The 23,687-nt window shown below is 50.3% G+C and overlaps 1 protein-coding gene across 8 annotated transcripts in view; it reads right to left on the bottom strand.

Moving 5' to 3' along the window:
* The window catches only part of LOC140411434 (tyrosine-protein kinase Fyn-like), a 461,382-nt gene that overhangs the window by 60,566 nt on the left and 377,129 nt on the right, over positions 1-23,687 (bottom strand). For all 8 annotated transcript variants that reach the window (XM_072500549.1, XM_072500558.1, XM_072500552.1 and 5 more), the window contains 4 exons: positions 20,571-20,670; positions 6,203-6,301; positions 5,828-5,931; positions 1,010-1,159 (listed from right to left, as the gene is read on the bottom strand). In XM_072500549.1, coding sequence (XP_072356650.1) covers positions 1,010-1,159; positions 5,828-5,931; positions 6,203-6,301; positions 20,571-20,670 — 453 coding nt within the window. The remainder of the gene's footprint in view (positions 1-1,009; positions 1,160-5,827; positions 5,932-6,202; positions 6,302-20,570; positions 20,671-23,687) is intronic.

Here is a 23,687-nt window from a genome sequence, read left to right as displayed (position 1 = left end):
CTTGCTGTCTTTCCTAGCATTTGAATGAATGAATATAAATTTGGTTGGCTCTCCCACCCACCTGCCCCCAGACCTCCCACCCTGATTTCCTCTACTCCCACCTTGATTTATTCTAACCCCCCCCCCCACCCCCCCCACAACCCTGATTTCCTGTACTCACTGCACGAACCCTGATACACTAGTCCCAGGTGCTGGGTCAGGCAAATACCCTTCAATCTCAGAATAAATCGCTCTCTGAACAGCTGAACCAGGTGTATTTAACATTTAGCCAAATGCTGTTTACTCAGAACTCATGTAAGTATAAGATCATGTGAAGCAGAAAATTGATTGCCAAATTTTCTTTAGACAGGAAATACTTAAGAAGCTAGCACGAAAATTCAATCACAACACAAACACATTAACTCTACAAAATTAGGCAGTTTATCGGAGTTACTTCTGGCCAAACATTCCCAGCTCAACTCTTAATATCAGGATGTAATTTAATTGCACTCCTAAGTTATTCAACAACATATTTTTTAGTGCCTTAAATCTTACAGATACATAATTACAATATATTACAAATATATTACAGATATATTACTTGGGAGCAAGCGGCCGCAAAGGCAGGATCTTCATAAGTTGGCTAGGGTTAAGCCAGTCAACCCGTGAAAATATCCGAGGCAGCCACTGGGCAAATCACAACAAACTCGCCCCAGTGCTGATGCCTATTCCGACAATGGAGCCGGCCAGGTTAGGAGTGCCAGTTGTGGGTGTGTTTGATAGGAACCAGCCGCACCTTTTAAAGGCACTCCCAAAAATCAGAAACCCTGGGACGGAAGTCAGGAATCCTGGATTCGGACCCATCTGCCATTTTCACCGTCTTGTCATCCCGGCTCAGTGAAAATCCAGCCCTAGGTTCCCAGCATGCTGGTCTGCTGAATTATGCCAACTTATCTTTAATCATAATCACTGGATCTTTTCAAATGCTGCATGTATTTTTTCAATAATCTCATTCATACATTGCTCATACCTGTGTAATGATGGACCAGCTGCGGTACAGTTTCAAACTGGGCCCTCGTCGTGATATAATACCCACCATTATCCAGTTTCCGAATCTTATAATGTTTCACATGGTCGCCTTTCACCTCATCCCAATCCCGAATGGACAAGGAGTAGGCACCTAGGTACACAGAAGAACTCACTGTGACTTGGTATCTCTATGTGTGGCACCATTATTAATTACCATTGCTCCACCTCAGTGAGAGACAATGGATGATATTCTCACAGTGACACCAGTCTTTCATTACAGAATTCAATTAAACCAACAGAGCTGCGAGAGTGACAGGAAAGATTCAGTATGGGAACTTTTGACTTGTAACCCGCGCAATCTCCATTAATTATTTCTGTCCAAGGGCTGTTTATACAGCAGGTTAAAAAAAACATGTTTGAGGCATGCTTCCCATCTTCCTCCCCACCGTCCCCCGCTGACCATCATAAGTCATTCTTTTCCATGTTTGTTAAGATGTGGGATAGCAATCCCAGGGGAAACACTTCCCAACTCTGGCCCTTGGAACCATTATCAACAATGCGAGTCCAAAGATGACAGGGTCAGGTGTAGAAAGTTCCCTTTAAATTCCCTTAAGCAGTCTCAATAACACCCAGATTTTCCACTATCTTCTCTTTGACTGAGATTACTAATTTAGCTCTAATTGTTCCTGAAAAATGGACAGAAGCAACAGCTTGCATTTGTATAACACCCTGAACATAGGAAGATGTCCCAAAGGTACTGAAGGTGTGGTTTTGTGCTGCTGACTGATGTCCATTAGGAATTGGATTTAAATAACCTAAATCCATCGGAAGGCCATCGGAAGGACATTTCCATCTCATTGATGGAATACATTTGGTTCCGGTCACAAAGACAGATATTAATCAGTTGACTACCGTCTCCTTTTATCATCTGTTGCCCAAACTGTTTTCCACGGAGCCCTGCGGTTCTGTGGGATTAATCCAGGGGTTCCGTGGTAGGTCTGGCTGTTAGAATCATAGAGTCATGGGTCCTTCAGCCAATTGTGTCGACACTGGCCATCAAGCACCTATCTATTCTAATCTTAAATGTTGGGAGGGTTCCTACCTCTACCCTCCTTTCAGGCAGTCAGTCCAGATTTCCACCACCTTCTGGGTGGAAACGTTTTTCCTCAAACCTCTTCTAAACCTCCTACTAATAATCGCTTATTGTCACAAGTAGGCTTCTATGAAGTTATTGTGAAAAGCCCCTAGTCGCTACATTCCGGCGCCTGTTCGGGGAGGCCGGTAAGGGAATTGAACCTGCGCTGCTGGTATTCTTCTGCATTGCAAACCAGCTATTTAGCCCATTGTGCTAAACCAGCCCCTTACCTTAAATCTATGCCCTCTGGTTATTGACCCAACAACTTTCGAGACCGGGATCAGGATTCTCTGGTCTCTGATGCCGAAATCGCGTTTGGTGATCGGCCGGAGAATCCACGTTGGCACCGAAATCGGGGAGGGTGCCGCTTTTACGATGCTCCACGCCCTCCAAAACTGCTTGGCAGACAGGAATAAACAGGTCTTTTTCCGAATGGCAGTTAGTGACTAGTGGGGTACAGCAGAGATCTGCGCTAGGACCCCAGATATTCACTATATTATTAAAGGTTTAGATGAGGGTACTAAATGTAATGGCCACGATTCTCCCCAAATATTTCTAAGTTAGTTTGTGGCGGGTCTAACAGGGAGTTTTCTGCCGGCAGATTCCCCACCGCTATTCAATGACACTGAGTCACTTCTGGGGGCCCTGGGGAGTTTCTCATCGGTTTAGCCCACACTTAGAATTTCTTTTAGCACTGGGGAGCTGAACTCAGAGATTAGGCCACCTTTGTGATAGGATGCCCCGATCTCCAAGTGAGCTTGTGGGCCACCAACACCCCCTACCCATGGGCAATGTCACCCCCCACACAAATGGACACTACCCCATACCCCCTCAAGTGTGGACACCCCGCTATGGGATCCCTGGGGGTCCCCCCTCTTCAGGCCCTCCCAAGCTCTCTTACAGCACATTCTCCCTTCTAGAACCCCCACCCATCACCACCCAACCACCCGAAGGCACCTACTTACCTGCCCTGCACTCGTCCACCCTTCAGACCCCCTCCACCCTCATTTCATGGGCATGGCCCTCCTCACCTCCTAGCCGTTGGCAGTGCCACTTTGGCACCTGGGCACCCATGCACTGCCACTTCGACACCAGGCAGTGCTCCTGCTGGCTTGGCAGTGCGACCTGGGCACCTTGGCAGTGTCAGAGTGGCAGTGCCACAGTGCCAGCTGGGCAGTGCCAAGGTGCCCACGTTCCAGGGGGATGACCAGGGAGCGACCCTGCACTTTCCTTGGCCACCTAGGGGTCTTCTATGGCCGGAGAGATCCCTGGGTGCCATTCCGCCTGGTCCACGTTTGTGTGGACCAGCACTGATCTGCGCCCGGCTGCAGCCTCCCTGGGGAGGTTGGTGAATCGAAGGAGGCCATTGAATCCCGTGCAGGTAGGTCGTAAGTAGGTTTACAATCTAGTTCCGCGAGCGTCATTCAGTCCCGCCCATTTGGGGTGGGGTTCCACGCTGAAGTCTCGCTGGACTACGGAGAATCCAGGGGGGTGCGGAAGCTGTCGGGAGGCTCGCTTGAGGGATTTCCCGACATTTACCGGATGCGTTGCGCTCAAGTGAGAGCATAACACAGCCAGAGGATCACGCCCAATATCTCCAAATTTGCAGATGACACAAAACTAGGAGAGTGAGCTGTGAGGAGGATGCAGACATCCTTCAGTGAGATTTGGACAAGTTGAGGGAGTGGGCAAATGAATGGCAGATGCAGTATCATTTGGATAATGTGAGGTTATCCACTTTGGTAGCAAAAACACGAAGGCAGGCAATCGAATGTATGGCTATAATTTAGGAGAGGGGAATGGGCAACGAGACCTGGCTGTCCTCATATACCAGTCGCTGAAGGTAAGCATGCAGGTTCAGCAGGTGGTAAAGAAGGCAAAGGATGTGTTGTCCTTCTCAGCGAGGGAATCCGAGTACTGGAGCAGGGTTGTCTGGCTGCAATTGTATGGGGCCTTGGTGAGTCCACACCTGGAATATTATAACTCTCATGTGACCCATGGGGACAACCTAATTGATCTCCCTTGGGGCTCCTGGAATATGAGCTTCCCCGGTGGGGCTAATAGAATCAATCCTTAAAAGCCTACCTGGATTGGGACTAGCCTGTGTGCTACGTTGCGGGATCGCTCATTTAAGACAGATATGAGGTGAATTGTTTTCTCTTAGAGGGTGGCTGAGTCTCTGAAACTCTCTTCATCAAGAGGCGGTGGAAGCACAGACTTTGAAATTTTTTACGGCTGAGCTAGATAGATTCTTGATTAACAAAGGGCCGAAAGGTTATGGGGGGTAGTCAGGAGTGGGGGGGGTTAAGGTTACTGTCAGGTCAGCCATGATCTTATTGATTGGCGGAACAAGCCTGAGGCCCCGTAGGCCTCCTCCTACTCCTAATTCATATGTTTGTATGTCATTAGCCCTGATATTGCCTTATTATTGGGTTCAGTGTTACCTGTTGCTTGATATCACTCACATGAAGCGTCTGTAGAATTGTTTTCCCATTTTAAAGGATCTACATAATAGCAAGTTGGTTTGGTAAATGCAATGCAAATGCACCATAGTCCCGCGAGACTTCAGCGTTGCAACCCCACCTGGAAGGTGAATTTAATAAAGCCAGGTGACTGAAATAAAAACAAAAAATTCTCAAACACTCAGCAGGTCAGTCAGTGCCTGTGGAGAAACAGAGTTAGCGAACATGATTCTGCGATCCTATGGCGCCCAGCGCAGATCCAGGCGCAAGGGTGAATTGCGTGAGTGCCCCAAATCGGGGCCCGGGCCAATCACGAGCCACCTGACTCGATCCGCCTGGCACCATCATTTAAATACCGGATGCGGGATTTGCCTAGCGCCCCGGAATGAAAAGCCGCGCCTGCGAGAGCTCGCCAGGCCGCCGTTTAGTGCTGGTCCACAAAAACGTGAACTAGGCATAACGCCATCTGGGGGAGTCAGAGACCCCTGGTTGGACGGTGACAGGGCAAGTTAGCAACCTTGCGCACCTTGCACTTGGGCACCTTGGCACTGCCAGCCTGGCAGTTACAGGGTGCAGGGTTGGCACTGCCAGGGTTTAGGCCTGATGTGGCCTTGCCCATTTGAAGGGGGAGGGGTTCCAGGGGCCTCAGGAAAGTTGGAGGATGATGGGATAAAGCAGGGGGGCCTGAAGGAGGGGGGAGGAAAAATCGGGGCTGCCAGTCAAAATGGCACCCCGGTCTGTGAAAGGCCAAAGTGCCATTGAATAGCAGGGTGTCTGTCAGTGCTGCAGCCACCGAGAAACACCCCGCTAAAAGTGCCGAAAAGTGTACTTTAACATTTGTCCACTGAATTGAGCCCAACATTGCAGGCTGATGACCTTTTGTCAAAACTGCTGAAGGATCATTTACCTGAAACGTTAACTCTGGCCGGGAGTTTCTGGCCCAACTGCGGCGGATGTAGCGAACCAGCCTAAAGCCCATTGACATCGGCAGGACTGGAAGGTCCTACCAAAGGGTGGAGTTTGAAATTCCCACCCTCTGTTTCTCTCTCCACAGAGGTTATCTGACCAGCTGAGCATTTTTAGCACTTTTGTTTCAGATTTCCAGCGTCTGCAGTATTTTGATGTTGAGTCAACTGACTGGATTGCAGACTTTGGTTTGGAAGTCTTTCTAAATGTAGATGACACTGATCTGTGAAGCCCCCTGGTGAGGTGCTTGACCTACCTTTTGTTGTTTCACTCTCCCGAATGAGGAAGGTACCCCGCGGGTTCCCAGGACACAGCAACATCCTCTCTGCATCTTTTCGACCCATCTTTCCAAAGTACCATCTGCACAACGAATGCAAATAGAAAAAATAATAACATCAAATTCTCCTCATGCTGGGGCCACGAAGAATTTACTGTTCTGCAAGCAATTTTTAATGGCAAGTATATGATGAGAACCACTTCCGTTATCAGGTAAAGAGGCAGAAATTAAGTAAAAGACAAAGTTCGACTGGCTGTGCAAACCGCATTCAAACATTGTAAACATGTTGTAAACATTTATTGCCATCTGTTGTGGTCATTCTCTCAAATGTCAGAACATAGTTTGGTAACCTACTCCTCTGCTTGAATGGAGTCGACAGGAGCCACGTAGTTACTGGGGACATATCCCGTTTTCCCAGTTGTCAATGATCGAGCCTCCCACCAATCTCCTTCTCTGAAAATAAGAAAAATAGCACATATGAGGTGAATGTATTTTTTTTACTAAAGCATGAACATGATTCAAGTCCCACAGAACCCAGAAATCAAGGCTGACACTCCAGCAGAGCACTGAGGAAGTGCTGCACTGTCAGAGGCGCCATTTTTCAGAATTAGTTAAGCTGGAGGTCCATCAGTATGCACAGCTGAATGTAAAAGGTCCCATGGTGCTATTATTACGATCCCATGATATTATAACTGGACAGGAAGAACCCAGAATGGAATCCTGGCTCAAAAGATAGTGGGTGGGAATTCTCCGAGCCTCCGTGCCAAAATCGCGATCGGCGCGGGTGCGGAGAATGGATGTTGATGCCAAATTCCGGCACGACGCCGCTCAAGCGATTCTCCGGTCATCACCGCGAATCGCACATGCGCGGTCTACACAGCGCGGGTAGGGGGCCATTGACAGAGGCCCACACAGCGATTCTCCAAGTGTAACTGGCTGAGTTTCCGATGGCGTGGGTCTCTCATGGTCCCACCCGTTGAGAACTCGGCATGGCAGTTGCCCTGGTGGGGAGGGCGGGGGAATCCTTCACCGGCGGGGGGGCCTCACAGGCGGGCAGGCTATCGCTCGGGGGCCACCGATCCGTGGGCACGCGCGATCTCGGGGGCGGGGGGGGGGGGTTCTATGTTTTTGGTGACGGCGCCCAGGACGGCCGATGCAGGCTGCCGCTGTGTGCGGACCCCTGACCAGAAGTGCAGGGCCCTGGATCGGCAGCTGGAGCTGCGAGGACTACTCCGGGGCCCTGCTAGCCCCTTCCAGGAAGGAGAATCACTCTGGATTTTCTTCAGGAAAGTCCAGTGATTCACCCGCGTTTTCACGCTGGAGTGGGGACATAGCCCCATTATTGGAGAATCCCGCCCAGTAACTTTTATTTTTTAAATAAAATGTGGAGGAACCCACTCCTGACATTGACAATGGGCGACTCGGTAGCACAGTGGTTAGCACTGTTGCTTCACAGCTCCAGAGAGCCATGTTCGATTCCAGGTTTGGGTCATTGTCTGTGCAGAGTCTGCACGTTCTCCCCGTGTCTGCGTTGGTTTCCTCCGGGTGCTCCGGTTTCCTCTCAGTCCAAAGACGTGCAGGTTAGGTGGATTGGCCATGCTAAATTGCCCTTACTGTCCAAAAAGGTTAGGGGGGTTAGTGGGTTATGGGAATAGTGTGGAGGTGTGGGCTTAAGTAGAGTGCTCTTTCCAAGGTCTGGTGCAGACCTGATGGGCCGAATGGCCTCCTTCTGCACTGTAAATTCTATGATCTATGAACCGAGCCACAGGACCGCCAATTTGTTTTGACCACAAAAAAAATATTGATTAAACATGAAAAAATTGGATTATGATACGGTATACCTTTGCCCCTCCTGTATGTTAACAATTACACATAGGGTTTTAGGTTTAACACAGATTACAAAGTACATCTTGGGCGAGATTCTCCAACCCCCTGCCGGGTCGGAGAATTGCCAGGGGCTGGCGTGAATCCCGCCCCTGCCGGTTGCCGAATTCTCAGGCACTGGATATTCGGCGGGGCCGGGAATCGCGCCGTGCCGGTTGGCAGCCCCCCCCCCCCCCCCGCGATTCTCCGGCCCGCATGGGCCGAAGTCCCGCCGCTAAAATGCCTGTCCCGCCGGCTTGGATTAAAGCACCTACCTTACCGGCGGGACAAGGCGGCGCAGGCGGGCTCCGGGGTCCTGGGGGGAGCGCGGGGCGATCCAGCCCCGGGGGGTGCCCCCACGGTGGACTGGCCCGCGATCGGGGCTCACCGATCCTCGGGCGGGCCTGTGCCGTGGGGGCACTCTTTTCCTTCCGCCTTCGCCACGGTCTCCACCATGGCGGAGGCGGAAGAGACTCCCTCCACTGCGCATGCGCGGGAATGCCGTCAGCGGCCGCTAACGGTCCCGCGCATTCGCCGCCCGGAGATGTAATTTCCGCGCCAGCTGGCGGGGCACCAAAGGCCTTTTCCGCCAGCTGGCGGGGCAGAAATTCGTCCGGCGCGGGCCTAGCCGCTTAAGGTTGGGGCTCGGCCCCCCAAGATGCGGAGCATTCCGCACCTTTGGGGCGGTGCGATGCCCGACTGATTTTCGCCGTTTTGGGCGCCAGTCGGCGGACATCACGCCGATACTGGAGAATTTCGCCCCAAATGTTTGAAGGCTGCTGTTCCACTTTAAATCCGGTTACTACAATTGTCTCTTTAACTCAGAACACTTTATTTACTCCTCCTTGAATTTTTCTGAACAATACCTTGGTCTCTGTTCACTTTGCTGCAGTCATCTTAAAAATTATTTCTGTTATCTGGACTCTAACCTATACTTGAAGAAGCTTGCCTCTTTACAGTTCCAGCCCTGTCCAGTCTTTCTTCTGGCAGAATTAAGACACATTCACGCCCTGAGGTCCTGGGCGAAATTCTCCGGTATCGGCGCGATGTCCGCCGACCGGCGCCCAAAACGGCGCAAATCAGTCGGGCATCACGCCGCCCCAAAGGTGCGGAATCCTCCGCATCTTGGGGGGCCCAGCCCTAACCTTGAGGGGCTAGGCCCGCGCCGGACTGATTTCCGCCCCGCCAGCTGGCGGAAAAGGCCTTTGGTGCCCCGCCAGCGGAAATTACATTGCCGGGCGGCGCATGCGCGGGAGCGTTAGCAGCCGCTCACGGCATCCCCGCGCATGCGCAGTGGAGGGGGTCTCGTCCACCTCCGCCATGGTGGAGACTGTGGCAAAGGCAGAAGAAAAAGAGTGCCCCGCACGGCACAGGCCCGCCCGCGGATCGGTGGGCCCCGATCGCGGGCCAGGCCACCGTGGGGGCACCCCCGGGGCCAAATCGCCCCGTGCCCTCCCCAGGACCCCGGAGCCCGCCCGCGCCGCCTTGTCCCACCGGTAAGAGAGGTGGTTTAATCCACGCCGGCGGGACAGGCATCCTAGCAGCGGGACTTCGGCCCATTCGGGCCGGAGAATCGCGGGGGGGGGGCCCGCCAACCGGCGCGGCGCGATTCCCGCCCCCGCTGAATCTCCGGTGCCGGAGAATTTGGCAACCGGCGGGGGCGGGATTCACGCCAGCCCCCGGCGATTCTCCGACCCGGCGGGGGGTCAGAGAATCTCGCCCCCTGTCTCCAACTGCCAACAAATTCAGTTACAACTAAAACTTAAATTATTGTTTTATCCTTACAAGGACCTCCAGTTGCTAAGCAACCCCTGCTAGTTCTGTTTGTTCTTCAAGCCGCAGTCCTCTCTAAGCACAACAGAAACACAATTGGAACTTCAAAAAAAAAAACATACAAATACCTTTGACCAGCATGAATCTAACTATGGGGTTTACTTGCCCAGGCTCAGAAACATTAAATTAAACCCACTTAAAACTATACTCTATTTCTAATGTTTTCCAATACAAATAAAAATCCCTTAAAACTACCTTTGTTTCCCAAAGTAGAGCAATGGAGTTATCCCTCAATCGGCATTGCTGTTTGTGGGATCTTGCCCTGTGTAAATTCACCTACATCACAACAGTGAATATGCTTCAAAAGAGCTTCATTGGATATTAAGCGCTTTGAGAGATCCAATGGTTGTGCCAAGTGCTTTATAAATGCTGGTGTTTCTTTTTCTCAAAAAACATGCTTGCGTGAATTTAATACACTAAATGCTTTGAGTCAGAATAAACTATTGAATTTAGATAAGCATACGGGGGAGCAGAGAATAGATAGATAGAGGGATGATCATTTACGACTGAGAAGTGGAGAAATGTCTTTACTCTTAGGGTTGTAAATCTTTCGAATTCTCTCGCCCAGGAAGCTATTGTTTCGGTGCAACATTGTGGGTTGAAGGGCCTGTACTGCGCTGTATTATTCTATGTTCTATGTTCTATGGATGCTGAATTGCTGAGTTTATTCATGACAGAAATGCATTGCGGTTTGGGCACTAAGGAAATTAAGTGACATGGGGAGAGTGCAGGAATGAGCTGAGGTCATGATCTGATTGACTGGGCTGCACGATGGCACAGTGTTTAGCACTGCTGCCTCACAGCGTCAGGGACTCAGGTTCGATTCCGACCTTGGGTGCCTGTATTTGTGGGTTTCCTCCGGGTGCTTCGGTTTCCTCCCACAATCCAAAGATGTGCAGGTTAGTTGGATTGGCCCTGCTAAATCGTCCCTTAATGTCCAAAGGTTAGGTGGGGCTATGGGGATAGGGCAGTGGAGGGGGCCTGGGTAGGGTGCTCTTTCGGAGGGTTGGCGCAGACCGGATGGATCGAATGGCCTCCTTCTGCACTGTAGGGATTCTATGAATGCTGCAGTAGGTTTGAAGGACCAAAATGGCCGATTCCAGCTCCTATTCCTTAAAGGGGCTGGATTCTCCCAAAATGGGACTATGTCCCCACGCCAGTGTAAAAACGCTGGCGTTTCACTCCGGAGTCTCCTCAAAAAAAATTAAGCTAATTCACCCACCTTCAGGGGGCTAGCAGGGACCCAGAATGATTCTCACAGCTTTAGCTGTGGATAGGGACCCCTGCACTTTCAGTTTTGAGTCTGCGCCTGTGCACGGCGGCGGTCTCCAGCGGTGCACCGAGCTCCTTGGCCGACTCGGACCGCGAAATGTAGGCCCCCCCGATCAGCTGAGCGCCCGCAGATCCGACCGGACCGATCTGCGCCCCGGCTGCCCATAAAGCCCCTCCCCCCCCCGGTGCCCGATCCCCCTGCCCCCCACCAGGGCGGCCGCAGACTGAGTCCGCAGCCGCCACGCGAGGTTCCCGAATGGCAATAGGTGGTTAGAACCACGCCATCGGGAACCTGGCTGGTCAGGAGTGGAGGTTCGTTGGACGGGCCTCTGGCAATGGCCCCCTAGTCGCGTGGAGTACTCCACGAACACGCTGAATCTCAGGTCCCGGAGAATCGCCGGACCGACGCCGGGCCCGATTTCGGCGTGAAAGTTGATTCTCCTCCCCCGCGCCAAATGCGATTTTGGCGCGGGGCTGCGGAGAATCCAGTCCCTTATGTTTTGTGGGATTAAATGAGGGTGCAAGGGGGCTTGTGTGTGGCATTAACACTGGAATTAACCTGTTAGGCCCAATGACTTGTTTGCATGCGGTGAATGTGTTGCGATATCACTCAAACAGAAAGAAAGCATTAACTTTTAAACTGAGCACCTTCACCCAACACACAGGGTGTCTGGAGAGCTGATACAAACACAATGAGCCAAATGGCCTCCTTCTGAGCTCTAACAGTTCTGCAATCCCGTGATTCAGTAAAATCTGTGCTCCACCCACCCACAGCCAACACTCCCTCTCAGTCCCAGCAATAAGCAGTTGAATAGAACTCCAACTAGTGCAAAGAGCCGTATCTATGAGAGATTTTGTTTTGTGAAGAGGGATTTTGCTTAACCAGCAGGTACTGATGCCTACTCTCTACCTCCACTGAGCCCAATCCTTGCAAACATACTATGACCTGGAGCACATAAGGGTGGAACACTTCCGGCAATACTACACTGAGATTTAACCAGGATACAGGTTTCATGCAGGAATGCATTTAGAGATGTAAATAAATTGACACAAATATTGAGTAAAATAATTAATCAGACGGGAGTGGGGAATCCTTTTCACCCAGAGGGTGGTAGGAGACCAGCTCTCAGGGCAGGATTCTCCGTTCCTGTGGTTAAGTGCTGGCTCGAACGGAGAATCCGCGGGAGGTCTATGTGAAAAAAATCGGCGCAAACCCCTCGCCGATTCTGGTACCGGTGAAGGGCTAACACTGGCACCGACCAAAACTCCCACCTCCCGCGCCGAAAACGGGCGGAGAATGGCCGGGTGCCGGGCCGCGCATGCTCACGGCTGACGACCTGCAGCGGTTGCGCAGTACAAACATGGGGCAAAATTCTCCGGTATCGCCGCGATGTCCGCCGACCGGCGCCCAAAACGGCGCAAATCAGTCGAGCATCGTGCCGCCCCAAAGGTGCTGAACCCTCCGCATCTTGGGGGGGCCGAGCCCCAACCTTGAGGGGCTAGGCCCACGCCAGACTAATTTCCACCCCGCCAGCTGGCGGAAAAGGCCTTTGGTGCCCCGCCAGCTGGCGCAGAAATGACATCTCCGGGCGGCGCATGCGCGGGAGCGTTAGCGGCTGCTCACGGCATCCCCGCACATGCGCTGTGGAAGGAGTCTCTTCCGCCTCCGCCATGGTGGAGACCATGGCGAAGGCGGAAGGAAAAGAGTGCCCCCACGGCACAGGTCTGCCCGCGGATCGGTGGGCCCCGATCGCGGGCCAGGCCACCGTGGGGGCACCCCCCGGGGCCAGATCGCCCCGCGCCCCCCCGAGGACCCCGGAGCCCGCCCGCGCCGCCTTGTCCCACCGGTAAGGTAGGTGGTTTAATCTACGCCGGCGGGACAGGCATTCTAGCAGCGGGACTTCGGCCCATCCGGGCCGGAGAATCGCGGAGGGGGCCCGCCAACCGGCGCAGCACGATTCCCGCCCCCGCCGAATATCCGGTGCCAGAGAATTCGGCAACCGGTGGGGGGTCGGAGAATCTCGCCCATGGTGCCAGCTGTGCGCTGACCCGACTCGCAAACTGCGACCCCACAGCCCACCCCCTGGCCAGCCCCAACCTGTCCCCCAGCCCTCGCTAAAGCCACCCCAGCCAACAGCACGGTGGCACTGGACATAGTCCGCAGCTGCCACGCCGGATTCATGATTTCTGTGAGGACACGTGTCCCGCGCCGTCGGAACTCGGCCCATTGGGAGCATCGCGAGAGCACCGGCCGATGAGGCGCCAACGGCATTGCAACTGCGCGCGGCGCACATCACCATGACGCCATTTCAGAAGGGGCGGAGACTCGTAAACCGGCGTCAAACCGTCGCTGGCCCCGATTCCGGCGTCGGAATCGATTCTCCGCCCGATCGCCAATTACAATATCGGTGTCGGGCAATGGAAAATCCCACCCTGACTGCCTGAAAGGGGAGGTGGAGGCTAAAACCCTCATTGCATTTTTAAAAATATGCACTTTGAAGCATGTAAGCTACAGGCCAACAGGACGAGAGCTGAGAAATGAGATTCAACTGGATCGCTCTTTTTGGGGCTGGCACAGACACAATGGGGCGAATGGTCTCCTTCTGTGCTATACACTTCTGTGAGCTAATGATTCTTGTCAACTGCTGAGGCAGGAACTAGAAACAAAAAGTAGAGGCCAAATCTCAGTGCGCTGAGTGATGCCAAGTGCAAGACTGTTATCTGTCTTGAATCTAAATTTGAAGCATCTTTCCAATTAGAAACGCCATCATTAGGTTCCCCTCCTGTGTTGCAGCCCATCTCTACCAGTGTCGCCCTGAATCAGACACAAAGAATAGTGCTGGGGTGACGAGCTTTTCATCTCTTCATTCGACAAACACCAGACCCCCACTGCGTGCGTTCGCTGACAGTTTAACTGACACTTACTCAAACGTTCCAAAAACACGTTCGTGCTGAATAATAATAGCAAACTTTAAAAAACAAGAAGATGTGTATGGCACAGCAACAGTCAATGTGGAGCCCATGATTTGAAGGTTTACCTCAGAAGCTTAATATCAACCTCTTTCCAAAGTCTTTCATAACACTGCATTATTCCAGGAAAAGCAGAGAATTCTCCCAGTGTCTTAGTTGTTAGCCAAGATTAACGTCTTTTATCTCATTGCTTTGAGTGAGAGATTCCTGAGGAAATCAGCTGTCGTTTCTCTCTACTGTATAAGAATGATGGTGGTTCAAAAATAATACATTGGCTGTGAAGCGGTCTGTGACATTCTGAGGATGTGAAGAGTGCTTTAATAAAAAAAAGAGTGCAACAGACCTTTCATTTTTATTCTGCAAATTAAGGAAACCAGCATTTTGCATCTTACTGTGATTATTTGTATTCTTAAATGTTCAGAATTATGCAATTCTTCTATTATTTTGTACTTTAATGAATGATATAACAAGGTTAAGAATTATGATTATTTATTTTATTTGTTTCGTCATCACAATTTGGCACATAATGATTTTTCAGTAAACCAATTATCTATTTATCTATGTGAAGGTGACTTCATTTTCCTTTAATTTATCTTGCCAGTTAAAAAAAAATTATTATATAAAATCTCCTCAGCAAAAGTAGCTTTTTTTAAGTCACAATCTATTTGGTTCATATCAGAATCTTGAAGTGTTTTAAGGTGCTGGAGAGAAAGGCAAGAATTCCTACTGATCTACCACATTTAATGAAATGTCGATGGACAGATTCTCAACAGCAAAATTGAGATGTGCTGAAATTTGTGCTGAATACTAATTGGAACAGCACTGCCATCTACTGCCTACTGTGGAACTTGAGTCAGTGGTTGTAAGGTGGCAATAAATAACAGATATAAATAATATTAGTTAGCGATGATCAACTGTGCAGAGTTGGTAATACACTGCAAAGCACCAGAATTAAACAATGGACATGGTACACGAGTGACCAGATAACAAGACATTTGCAGGCATTGTGGGCAGCTCTGGACTCAACACCTTAGGAAGAATATTATGGGGGTGATCTTGCGCCTGCTTTCGCAGCAGCATAGTGGTTAGCATTGCTGTCTCACAGCATAAGGGGCCCGGGTTCAATTCGGTCTCGGGTGACTATCTGTGCGGAGTCTGCACATTCTCCCAGTGTCTGGGTGGGTTTCCTCCGGGTGTTCCGGCTTCCTCCCACACCCAAAGATGTTCAGGTTAGGTGGATTTGCCATGCTAAACTGCCCCTCAGTGTCCAAAAACATGCAGGTTAGATGGGGATAGAGCGGCTAGGTAGGGTGCTTTCTCGGAGGGTTGGTGCAGACTCAAGAGGCCGAATGGCCTTCTCTTGCACTGTAGCGATTCTATAGGAGTTTAAGTGGTGCCATGGGTACAAAGTCCCACAAGAGTCGAGAATTGAGATTCTCACAGGCGAGATCTTGTTTCCTGATTTCCCCGTCCCCCGTCGGTGACAAAACGCCCTTTTATTTAAATGACTTTCAATAAATTTGAATATTATTAACGGGCCTCCTCGCCACATGAATCCCCTCACTAAATGTCCAAAACTCGCCGTGTGACGTCATGTTGGTGAGATTTACAATAGCTTCAGAAGAACGGGATTCAGCCAAAGGGGTGCTACCGGGGGCGCCAAGGTAAGTATAGCTCTCGGGGGAGAGGGACATGCCCAGGAAGTGCCCGGACACCGTCTCCTGGCACTGTCCTGGCACAGGTTAGCACGGTCCCGGCAGTGCCAGGGTCGGCATTCTGGGGTGTAACCTCAATGCTGATCAGGGCACCCATTTAAAGATGGCGCCCCGATCTCGGTAGAGCCGGTCTTACCAGAGTGATGGCGTAAACTGCGCATCCAGATTTTTTTTGCCTGAGCGGCTCAAGACCGGATCTGAAAACTCAGCTGTACATTTGGAGAACAACATGTCGGTTTTCAGTCAGGGCCTAACACTCTGACAAGTTATGGGAAAATTCCACCCATTGGGTGGAATTCAGTGTGAGCCCAAAAATCAATTTTACGCTGGCATGAATTCCCCACGGAATCTTCCGCTGCTGCCCACCGTGGCAGAACAGGATACCCGCTGGTGGCTGGAGTGAAGCTGATTTGCGTCCTGTTGGTGGGATGCAAATGAAGACCCAACTGGGATCTTTCCCCAATCCCGATTCTCTGCGATGCCAGTGGGAAAACACGCCATGTCTAGAACACATCTGGAACAATGTTGTGCGCAGATGTTGGGACTTTGCTGTAGAATGCCTGGGGTTGCTTCCAGAGTTTGGGATGGAGGCCACCAGCGCCGTTAGACCCCAGAACACTACAGCAACAGGTGGGAGGAGCATCTATCGGAGTGTCATCGCAGAGGTCCATCTTCCAGCCTTGGAGTATACCTGGAGATCGATCTTCCTTTTCAGGACATCCATTTTCTTTCTTCAAATGTGGGACCAGGATTTTGGGTGCCTTTTCAATATGGCGCCCAGATATGATGGCGGGACATGTGCTATCACACTGCCCCACCACAGAATACGGTGCTAAACCCCTGGGTGCATAATTAATGAAGTTGGGCCGGAAGATATGACATGGTGTCCTGTCAGCCTCGGCAATGGGAAACACACCCATCCTCACCCCCGCCACAGGACTTAGTCCCAGATGGGAGAATTCCACCCACTATTTCCACTAGTTCAGGAATCTGGGGCGTCATTCTCCGACCCCCCGCCGGGTCAGAGAATGGCCGTTGGCCGCCGTGAATCCCGCCCCCGCCGAAGTCTCCGGTACCGGAGATTGGGCAGGGGCGGGAATCGGGCCGCGCCGGCCGCTCAATTCACCGGCCCGGATGGGCCGAAGTCCCGGCTAGAAATTGCCTGTCCCGCCGGCGTAAATCAAAGCTGGTATTTACCGGCGGGACCAGGCGGCGTGGGCGGACTCCGGGGTCCTGGGGGGGGCGCGGGGCGATCTGACCCCGGGGGGTGCCCCCACGGTGGCCTGGCCCGCGATCGGGGCCCACCGATCCGTGGACGGGCCTGTGCCATGGGGGCACTCTTTCCCTTCCGCCTCCGCCACGGCCTCCACCATGGGGGAGGAGGAAGTGACTCACCCCACTGCGCATGCGCGGGAAACTGTCGGCGGCCGCTGACGCTCCCGCGCATGCGCCGCATTTCCGCGCCAGCTGGCGGGGCAACAAACGCCATTTCCGCCAGCTGGCGGGGCGGAAATCCCTCCGACGCCGGCCTAGCCCCTCAATGTTGGGGCTCGGCCCCCAAAGATGCGGAGCATTCCGCACCTTTGGGCCGGCGCGATGCCCGTCTGATTGGCGCCGTTTTTGGCGCCAGTCGGCGGACATCGCGCCGTTGGGGGAGAATTTCGCCCCTGGAGCTGGACCAGAGTTAAATATTTGAGCCAGACGTTCAGGAGCGACGTTAAGAAACGCTCCTTCACAATTATCTTTCTTCTGCAAATGTCAATTGGTGCTCGATCAATTGTTAATTTTAAAACTGCAATTGATAGATTTTTATTATCCAAATCTATTAAGGGTAATGGGGCAAAAGCAGACCTGTGGGGTTAGGTCACACGATCCTCGAGTGGTGGAACAGGCTAGAGGGCCTCCTCCTGTTCCTATGTTTTTAACAACAATTGGATTTGTGAGTACATGATGGGGTTGGAAAGCTCAGGAATGAATATACTTATCAGTCTATACCAGAGGTTTGTTAACTCTTTTCCCTTGTCTTTTTTATGGTGTTAATTGTGGATGTCGCTGTCAACCATTCACACCATCTAAATTACACTGGCAGAAATCTCCAGGCCTGTGTGGGCACTGTACAGAATGGACCCCACACGGAGTCTGCACGAGCGGCAACTACTCACAGACCAGATCCAAGAGCACACCCCAGTTTCTTCATGTCAATCAGGTGAGATGGTGGAGGAAAAGCAGCAGTGAATTTTAACTCTGGGGTTAAGAGAAGCAGCTGATGGGAGCTCCAAAATGTCCAGATGGACAGGAAAATGACAGGTGAAAATCAAAGAAATGCCCATCCTTGATGAAACTGTCTGAATAAAAAGAAGATAGATCTCCAGTACAGGGTGGAATATCCAAGGAACATCAGTGTTACACCACTGACAATAAAAAATATCGGGAAAGCCATTGTGAGCCAACAGAAACTCACTGAGCAACAAAACAGTCGGTAGGATTCTGGACTGGATTCCACCATTGAGATTTTCTGTCCTGCTCACTGTCCGCTTAGGAATGATCCCATACCGGCCTCCCCGAACAGGCGCTGGAATGTGGCGACTAGGGGCTTTTCACAGTGACTTCATTGAAGCCTACTTGTGACAATAAGTGATTATTATTATCATTCCCTTCAGGATTAATCGAACTCCAGGATATAAATCTCAGAATTAGATTACACCCAAAGAGAACTCAACTATCGCAATGTTAAGAAAATCAGAAACTAGGTTAAAGCAGACTGAGGACAATGGAGCATCTGGGGCCTTGGTGAACAACATGACCAACAGCTAATTCCCGTAATCAATGAGACTGAATGACTGAGGAAGACTGAGGAATGAGAGAGAAGACAGGTGAATTGAAGTCAATTCAATTCACAGCCACAAAGAAAAAAGAAAAAAGAACAATACAGCACAGGAACAGGCCCTTCGGCCCTCCAAGCCTGCACTGGCCATGGTACCTGCCTAAACTAAAAAAGAATGCACTTACGGAGTCTATATCCTTCCATTCCCCCCTATTCATATATTTGTCTAGATGCCCCTTAAATGCCGCTATTGTACCTGCTCCCACCACCTCCCCAGGCAGCGCGTCCATATATTTACCATCTTCTGTGTAAAAAACCTGCCTCGCACATCTGTTCTAAACTTTTCCCCATGCACTTTAAACCTATGTCCCCTAGTACTTGACTCCCCTATCCTAGGAAAGAGCATCTGACTATCCACTCTGTTCAAGCCACTCATAACCTAGACCTCTATCAGGTCACCTCTCAACCACCGTCGTTCCAGTGAGAATGGGGCCAGAGGGGTTGACTGTCAGGCACCAACACTTATCATGAAAAGGGTACTTGCACATTTGATGACTTCACTTTCGTGGTGAGTTTAATATGTAACTAATGTATAAATACAGCAAGCCCGTGAAACTTGCAGTGAGGTTAAGGGCAAGGTGTATTTATTTTTAAAAGGCTAACAAGACGGCAGAGCAAGTTGCCCTGCAACTTCCAGCGATTTGCAATTTATCGGTTATCACTTCCTTGCAACATATTTCTAGCCAATTTGTACATTTTGTGCTGTTCACATGCTGTCATTTTCCCAGCAGAATCTGGGCTACAAGATACTTCTGTCCTATCGTGGAAGAGTGCAAAGTGAAGCCACCAGGGGGCAGCAAAAGCCCACACTTTTTTAAATTGGTTGATTATGCAGCCTTAATGATTCTGGTAAATGGTGACATTGCTAAATGTAATATCATTGATGTCTAGAAAGTGGATTCAATGTGAAAATCAGAAGGAAAGTTCAATTTATTTGACAGAGTGCTGCAGAAGCTGATGCAAATAACAATACAATGTGGAGGGAAAGCAACCAAACAATGCAAGCACAAGTGTGTTTGCTATTTCTGTAGTGATCTCTGTATGTGGATGTACCTAAGGGGTTCATGGGTAATCAGTAGCACCAGATGATCACTAGAGGACTCAGACCACATTGTGTGTCTCTCTCTCTCTTTTGGATATACGGTGACCAGGACAGGAGTATCAGATTAGCTCAGATGGTTAGTGTAGTCAAGCATAGTTACTGTAGTTAGATCTTGTTAACCTTATCACTAGTATCAATGTTAAAGTGAAGAACTCATGCAATTATAGTTATAGTTACTCAATAAACCTTTTGTTACTACTGGACGAGTTCGAGTCTTCTTCATCGAGATTCAGAAGACCTCATCAGTATCCAAGGTTTGAGTAACACATATTACACTCCGTAGTATATCAAAACACACAGAGAAGCGTAATAAAAGATGATACAGGAATGTAATAAAAGAATTTCCTCCTCACTTTGGCTGTTACTGGTCTGTTCCAAGGTGCCAGGATCCACAAATCGACTCGTGGCAAACACAGTGTCATTGTGAATCCTGATTTTAAATTTGAGCTGCAAGAATTGTCTGGAATTGAGATTCAATGAAATACAAAAGAAACAGCAGCAAAAGTAATCGGCTTTAGCCCGTTCCAGCAAAACCCGCTGCTTTTGGGATTCCAAAACAGCACAAATTTAATGAAATTAAAACGTTTCATACAATGTTAATATTAGAATCCAACAGAACGTCCATGGTGTTACAATCAGAGAACCTCAACCCTACAGATTGCTGCATTCCTCCTGCCAAAATACAAAGCCAAAACATGAAGTCAAGGCCAAAAATCTTGTACCCGTCAGTCACCCGAATTTCTGTGTCAACGTCAGTGATTAATTCTCATGACAACTGCCTTTCCGCACTGTCTGCTCTTAGTTAGTCAGTGACATGTTACTGCAGGTTCTCTGCTTTGTGGTTGGATAAGACCATAAGACATAGGAGCAGAATTAGGCCATTCGGCCCATTGAGTCTGCTCCGCCATTCAATCATGGATGATATGTTTCTCATTCCCATTCTCCTGCCTTCTCCGCATAACCCCCGATCTTCTTATTAATCAAGAAAGGACAGCGGGAATTCTGCACACATGGGGAGACATTTACCCTTTGTGATTTGAGCACTTGTCCCCATTGACAACCAACTTTGTCTCCACTACTTACGAGCTATTGATTACGTGGAACTTCTCTCCTTTCCTGAAGGTGAGGTCATCCTCTGTCCTGGCATCGTAATCATACAGAGCGATAAACAGGGTCACACCTCCTGTATCAATCAAACACAAAAGAGAGTCAACAGCAGCAAACTAGGAAACAAGCAAATTCCTAGAGATTTCATTGTACTTTAACACCTCCATATTCTGTGAGAAAAGAACCTGTGGGAAAATTATTTTTGTGTGCCGAGCTGCAAGGCACATTTCCTTCATAAACAGATTTACAATTTTGCTTAGTTGAAATCTCGCCCTTGTTCCAGTAGCAATGGCTGTTGTGAATCTTGTTTACAGGTGTTAGAATGCAGGGTAAATTGCTCAAAATGACCCTCCAGTTAACATAGAAATAGAAGCAGGAGGCCATTCGGCCCTTCGAGCCTGCTCCGCCATTCATTATGGTCGGCACGGGCTTGGAGGGCCGAAGGGCCTGTTCCTGTGCTGTACATTTCTTTGTTCTTTGTTTTGTTGTGTTTGATCATCAAATTCTATACCCTGATCCTGCCTTACCCCCATTATAACTTTGATCCCTTTGGCCCCACGAGTTATATCTAATTCCTTCTGGAAATTACACAATGTTTTGGCCTCAACTATTTTCTGCAATGAATTCCACAGGTTCACCACTCTCTGGGTGAAGAAATTTCTCCTCACCTCAGTCCTAAAAGGTCTACTCCTGGGGCGAAATTATCCGGAAACGGCGCGATGTCCGCCGACTGGCGCCCAAAACGGCACAAATCAGACGGGCATCGCGCTGCCCCAAAGGTGCGGAATCCTCCACATCTTTGGGGGCCGAGCCCCAACCTTGAGGGGCTAGGCCCGCGCCGGACGAATTTCTGCCCCGCCAGCTGGCGGAAAAGGCCTTTGGTGCCCTGCCAGCTGGCACGGAAATGACATCTCCGGGCGGCGCATGCGCGGGAGTGTCAGCGGCCGCTGACAGCTTCCCACGCATGCGCAGTGGAGGGAGTCTCTTCTGCCTCCACCATGGCGGAGGCGGAAGGGAAAGAGTGCCCCCACGGCACAGGTCCGCCCGCGGATCGGTGGACCCTGATCGCGGGCCAGGCCACTGTGGGGGCACCCCCCGGGGCCAGATCGCCCCGCGCCCCCCCCCAGGACCCCGGAGCCCGCCCGCGCCGCCTTGTCCCGTCAGTAAGGTAGGTGGTTTAATTTACGCCGGCGGGACAGGCATTTTAGCGGCGGGACTTCGGCCCATCCGGGCCAGAGAATCGAGCGGGGGGGCCCACCAACCGGCGCGGCGCGATTCCCGCCCCCGCCGAATCTCCGGTGCCGGAGACTTCGGCAACCGGCAGGGGCAGGATTCACGCCAGCCCCCGGAGATTCTCCGACCCGGCGGGGGGTCGGAGAATCTCGCCCCTTATCCTCAAACTATGACTGCTAGTTCTGGATGCCCCCACCATCGAGAACAAATCTCCCCAGTTTAATTCTGTTAGAATTTCATAAGTTTCTATGAGATTCCCTCTCACTGTTCTAAACTCATGAATATAATCCTAACTGACTCTCCTCATATGACAGTCCCGCCATCCCAGGAATCCGCCTGGTGAACCTTCGACACACTCGCTCCACAGCAAGAACATCCTTCCACAGATAAGGACACCAAAACTGCACACAATACTCCAGGTGTGGCATCACCAATGCCCTTTACAATTGCAGTAAAACATCCCTATTCCTATACTCAAATCCTCTCGCTATGAAGGCCAACATACCATTTGCCTTCTTTACTGCCAGCTGTACCTGTACACTTACTTTCAGAGACTGATGCACGAGGACACCAAGGTCTCGCTGAGCGTCCACCTCTCTCAATTTACACCCATTCAAATAATAATCTGCCTTCCTATTTTGGCTACCGAAGCAGATAACCTCACATTTATCCCCATTATACTGCATCTGCCATTCATGTGCCCATTCACTCAGCCTGTCCAGATCCCGCTGAAGTATCTCTGCATCCACCTCACAGCTCACCCTCCCACCCAACTTTATATCATCTAAAGAGACTCTTCTTTCTAACCCATCCATACCAAAATCTCTACACTCCTCTATTTCTCATCTCCTAACAGCCTCTGATTTCCATCTCTCCACCATTGACAGGAGCCTGAGCTCCTATACTGAGAGGGGGGGGGTTAAGTTGCTCCTTATGGTTACCTGCTTGGTGTCAATGTTTGTTTGCTCACACTCCTGTGAAGCACCTTGGGATATTTTCCCAAATTAACAACACAATATAAATATAGTTTGGTGTTGTTGATCATCACAATGATCATTGCTCATTCTCCTTAGATTGGACATCAAATCAAGCGAATGGCTGAAAATGGCAGGTCAGATAACAAGGACACTGAAGAATCACTTGATGATTCATGGTGCTAAAGGTTTTAATTATGAAGACATGGTTGTATCGACAAGGCATGTATTCCCGTGAACAGAGATTAGGAGATGTCCTAATTGAATTGTTCAAGATGAATACAGGATTTGAAACGCACATGGAGATAGAATCGTGTCCTCCGGTGAAAGAATCCGGAAGAAAGGGACAATATACTAAAAGCTGAGTGAGGTTGCTTTGGGCTGATTTCAGGAAGCAATTTTTCACGGAATGAGTCATGGAAATCTGGAACTCTCTCCCCCCAAAACTGTTGAGGTTGGGGTCAATTTTCAGAATTCAGGTTGTTCGACTTTTGTTGTGTGAGGGGATTAATGGTTATGGAACCAAGTTGGGTAGATGGTGGTCAGCCATGAAGTAACTGAGAAGCAGAACGGCACAAGGGGCTGAATGGCCTCCTGCTGTTCCTATGAAAGAATGCAGCATGGTCATTGAAACTCTGGCCACTGACAGGCACAAGTAGTGAAATGAAGAATGGAAGGTGAGAAAGGTTTTGAGTTATAGTGCCATGTCAGTGAAGAGGCAAGACGTGAGAGATAGAAGGATTGACAATATCAGAGAATCACAGAGGCATCTCATCCACCCAGGAATATAGTTATACGATGTTTGTGGGGGACAACATTTGTCATGCACTGACCTTTACAATCATCAGGGTGTTTATCTATCAAGAAGTTATACTCTTTATTTGGT

This window comes from Scyliorhinus torazame, chromosome 1, assembly GCF_047496885.1.
Source record: "Scyliorhinus torazame isolate Kashiwa2021f chromosome 1, sScyTor2.1, whole genome shotgun sequence".
Lineage (NCBI taxonomy): Eukaryota > Metazoa > Chordata > Chondrichthyes > Carcharhiniformes > Scyliorhinidae > Scyliorhinus > Scyliorhinus torazame.
The sequence above is the reverse complement of the archived record's forward strand: the minus strand, read 5'-3'. Positions and strand labels throughout refer to the sequence as shown.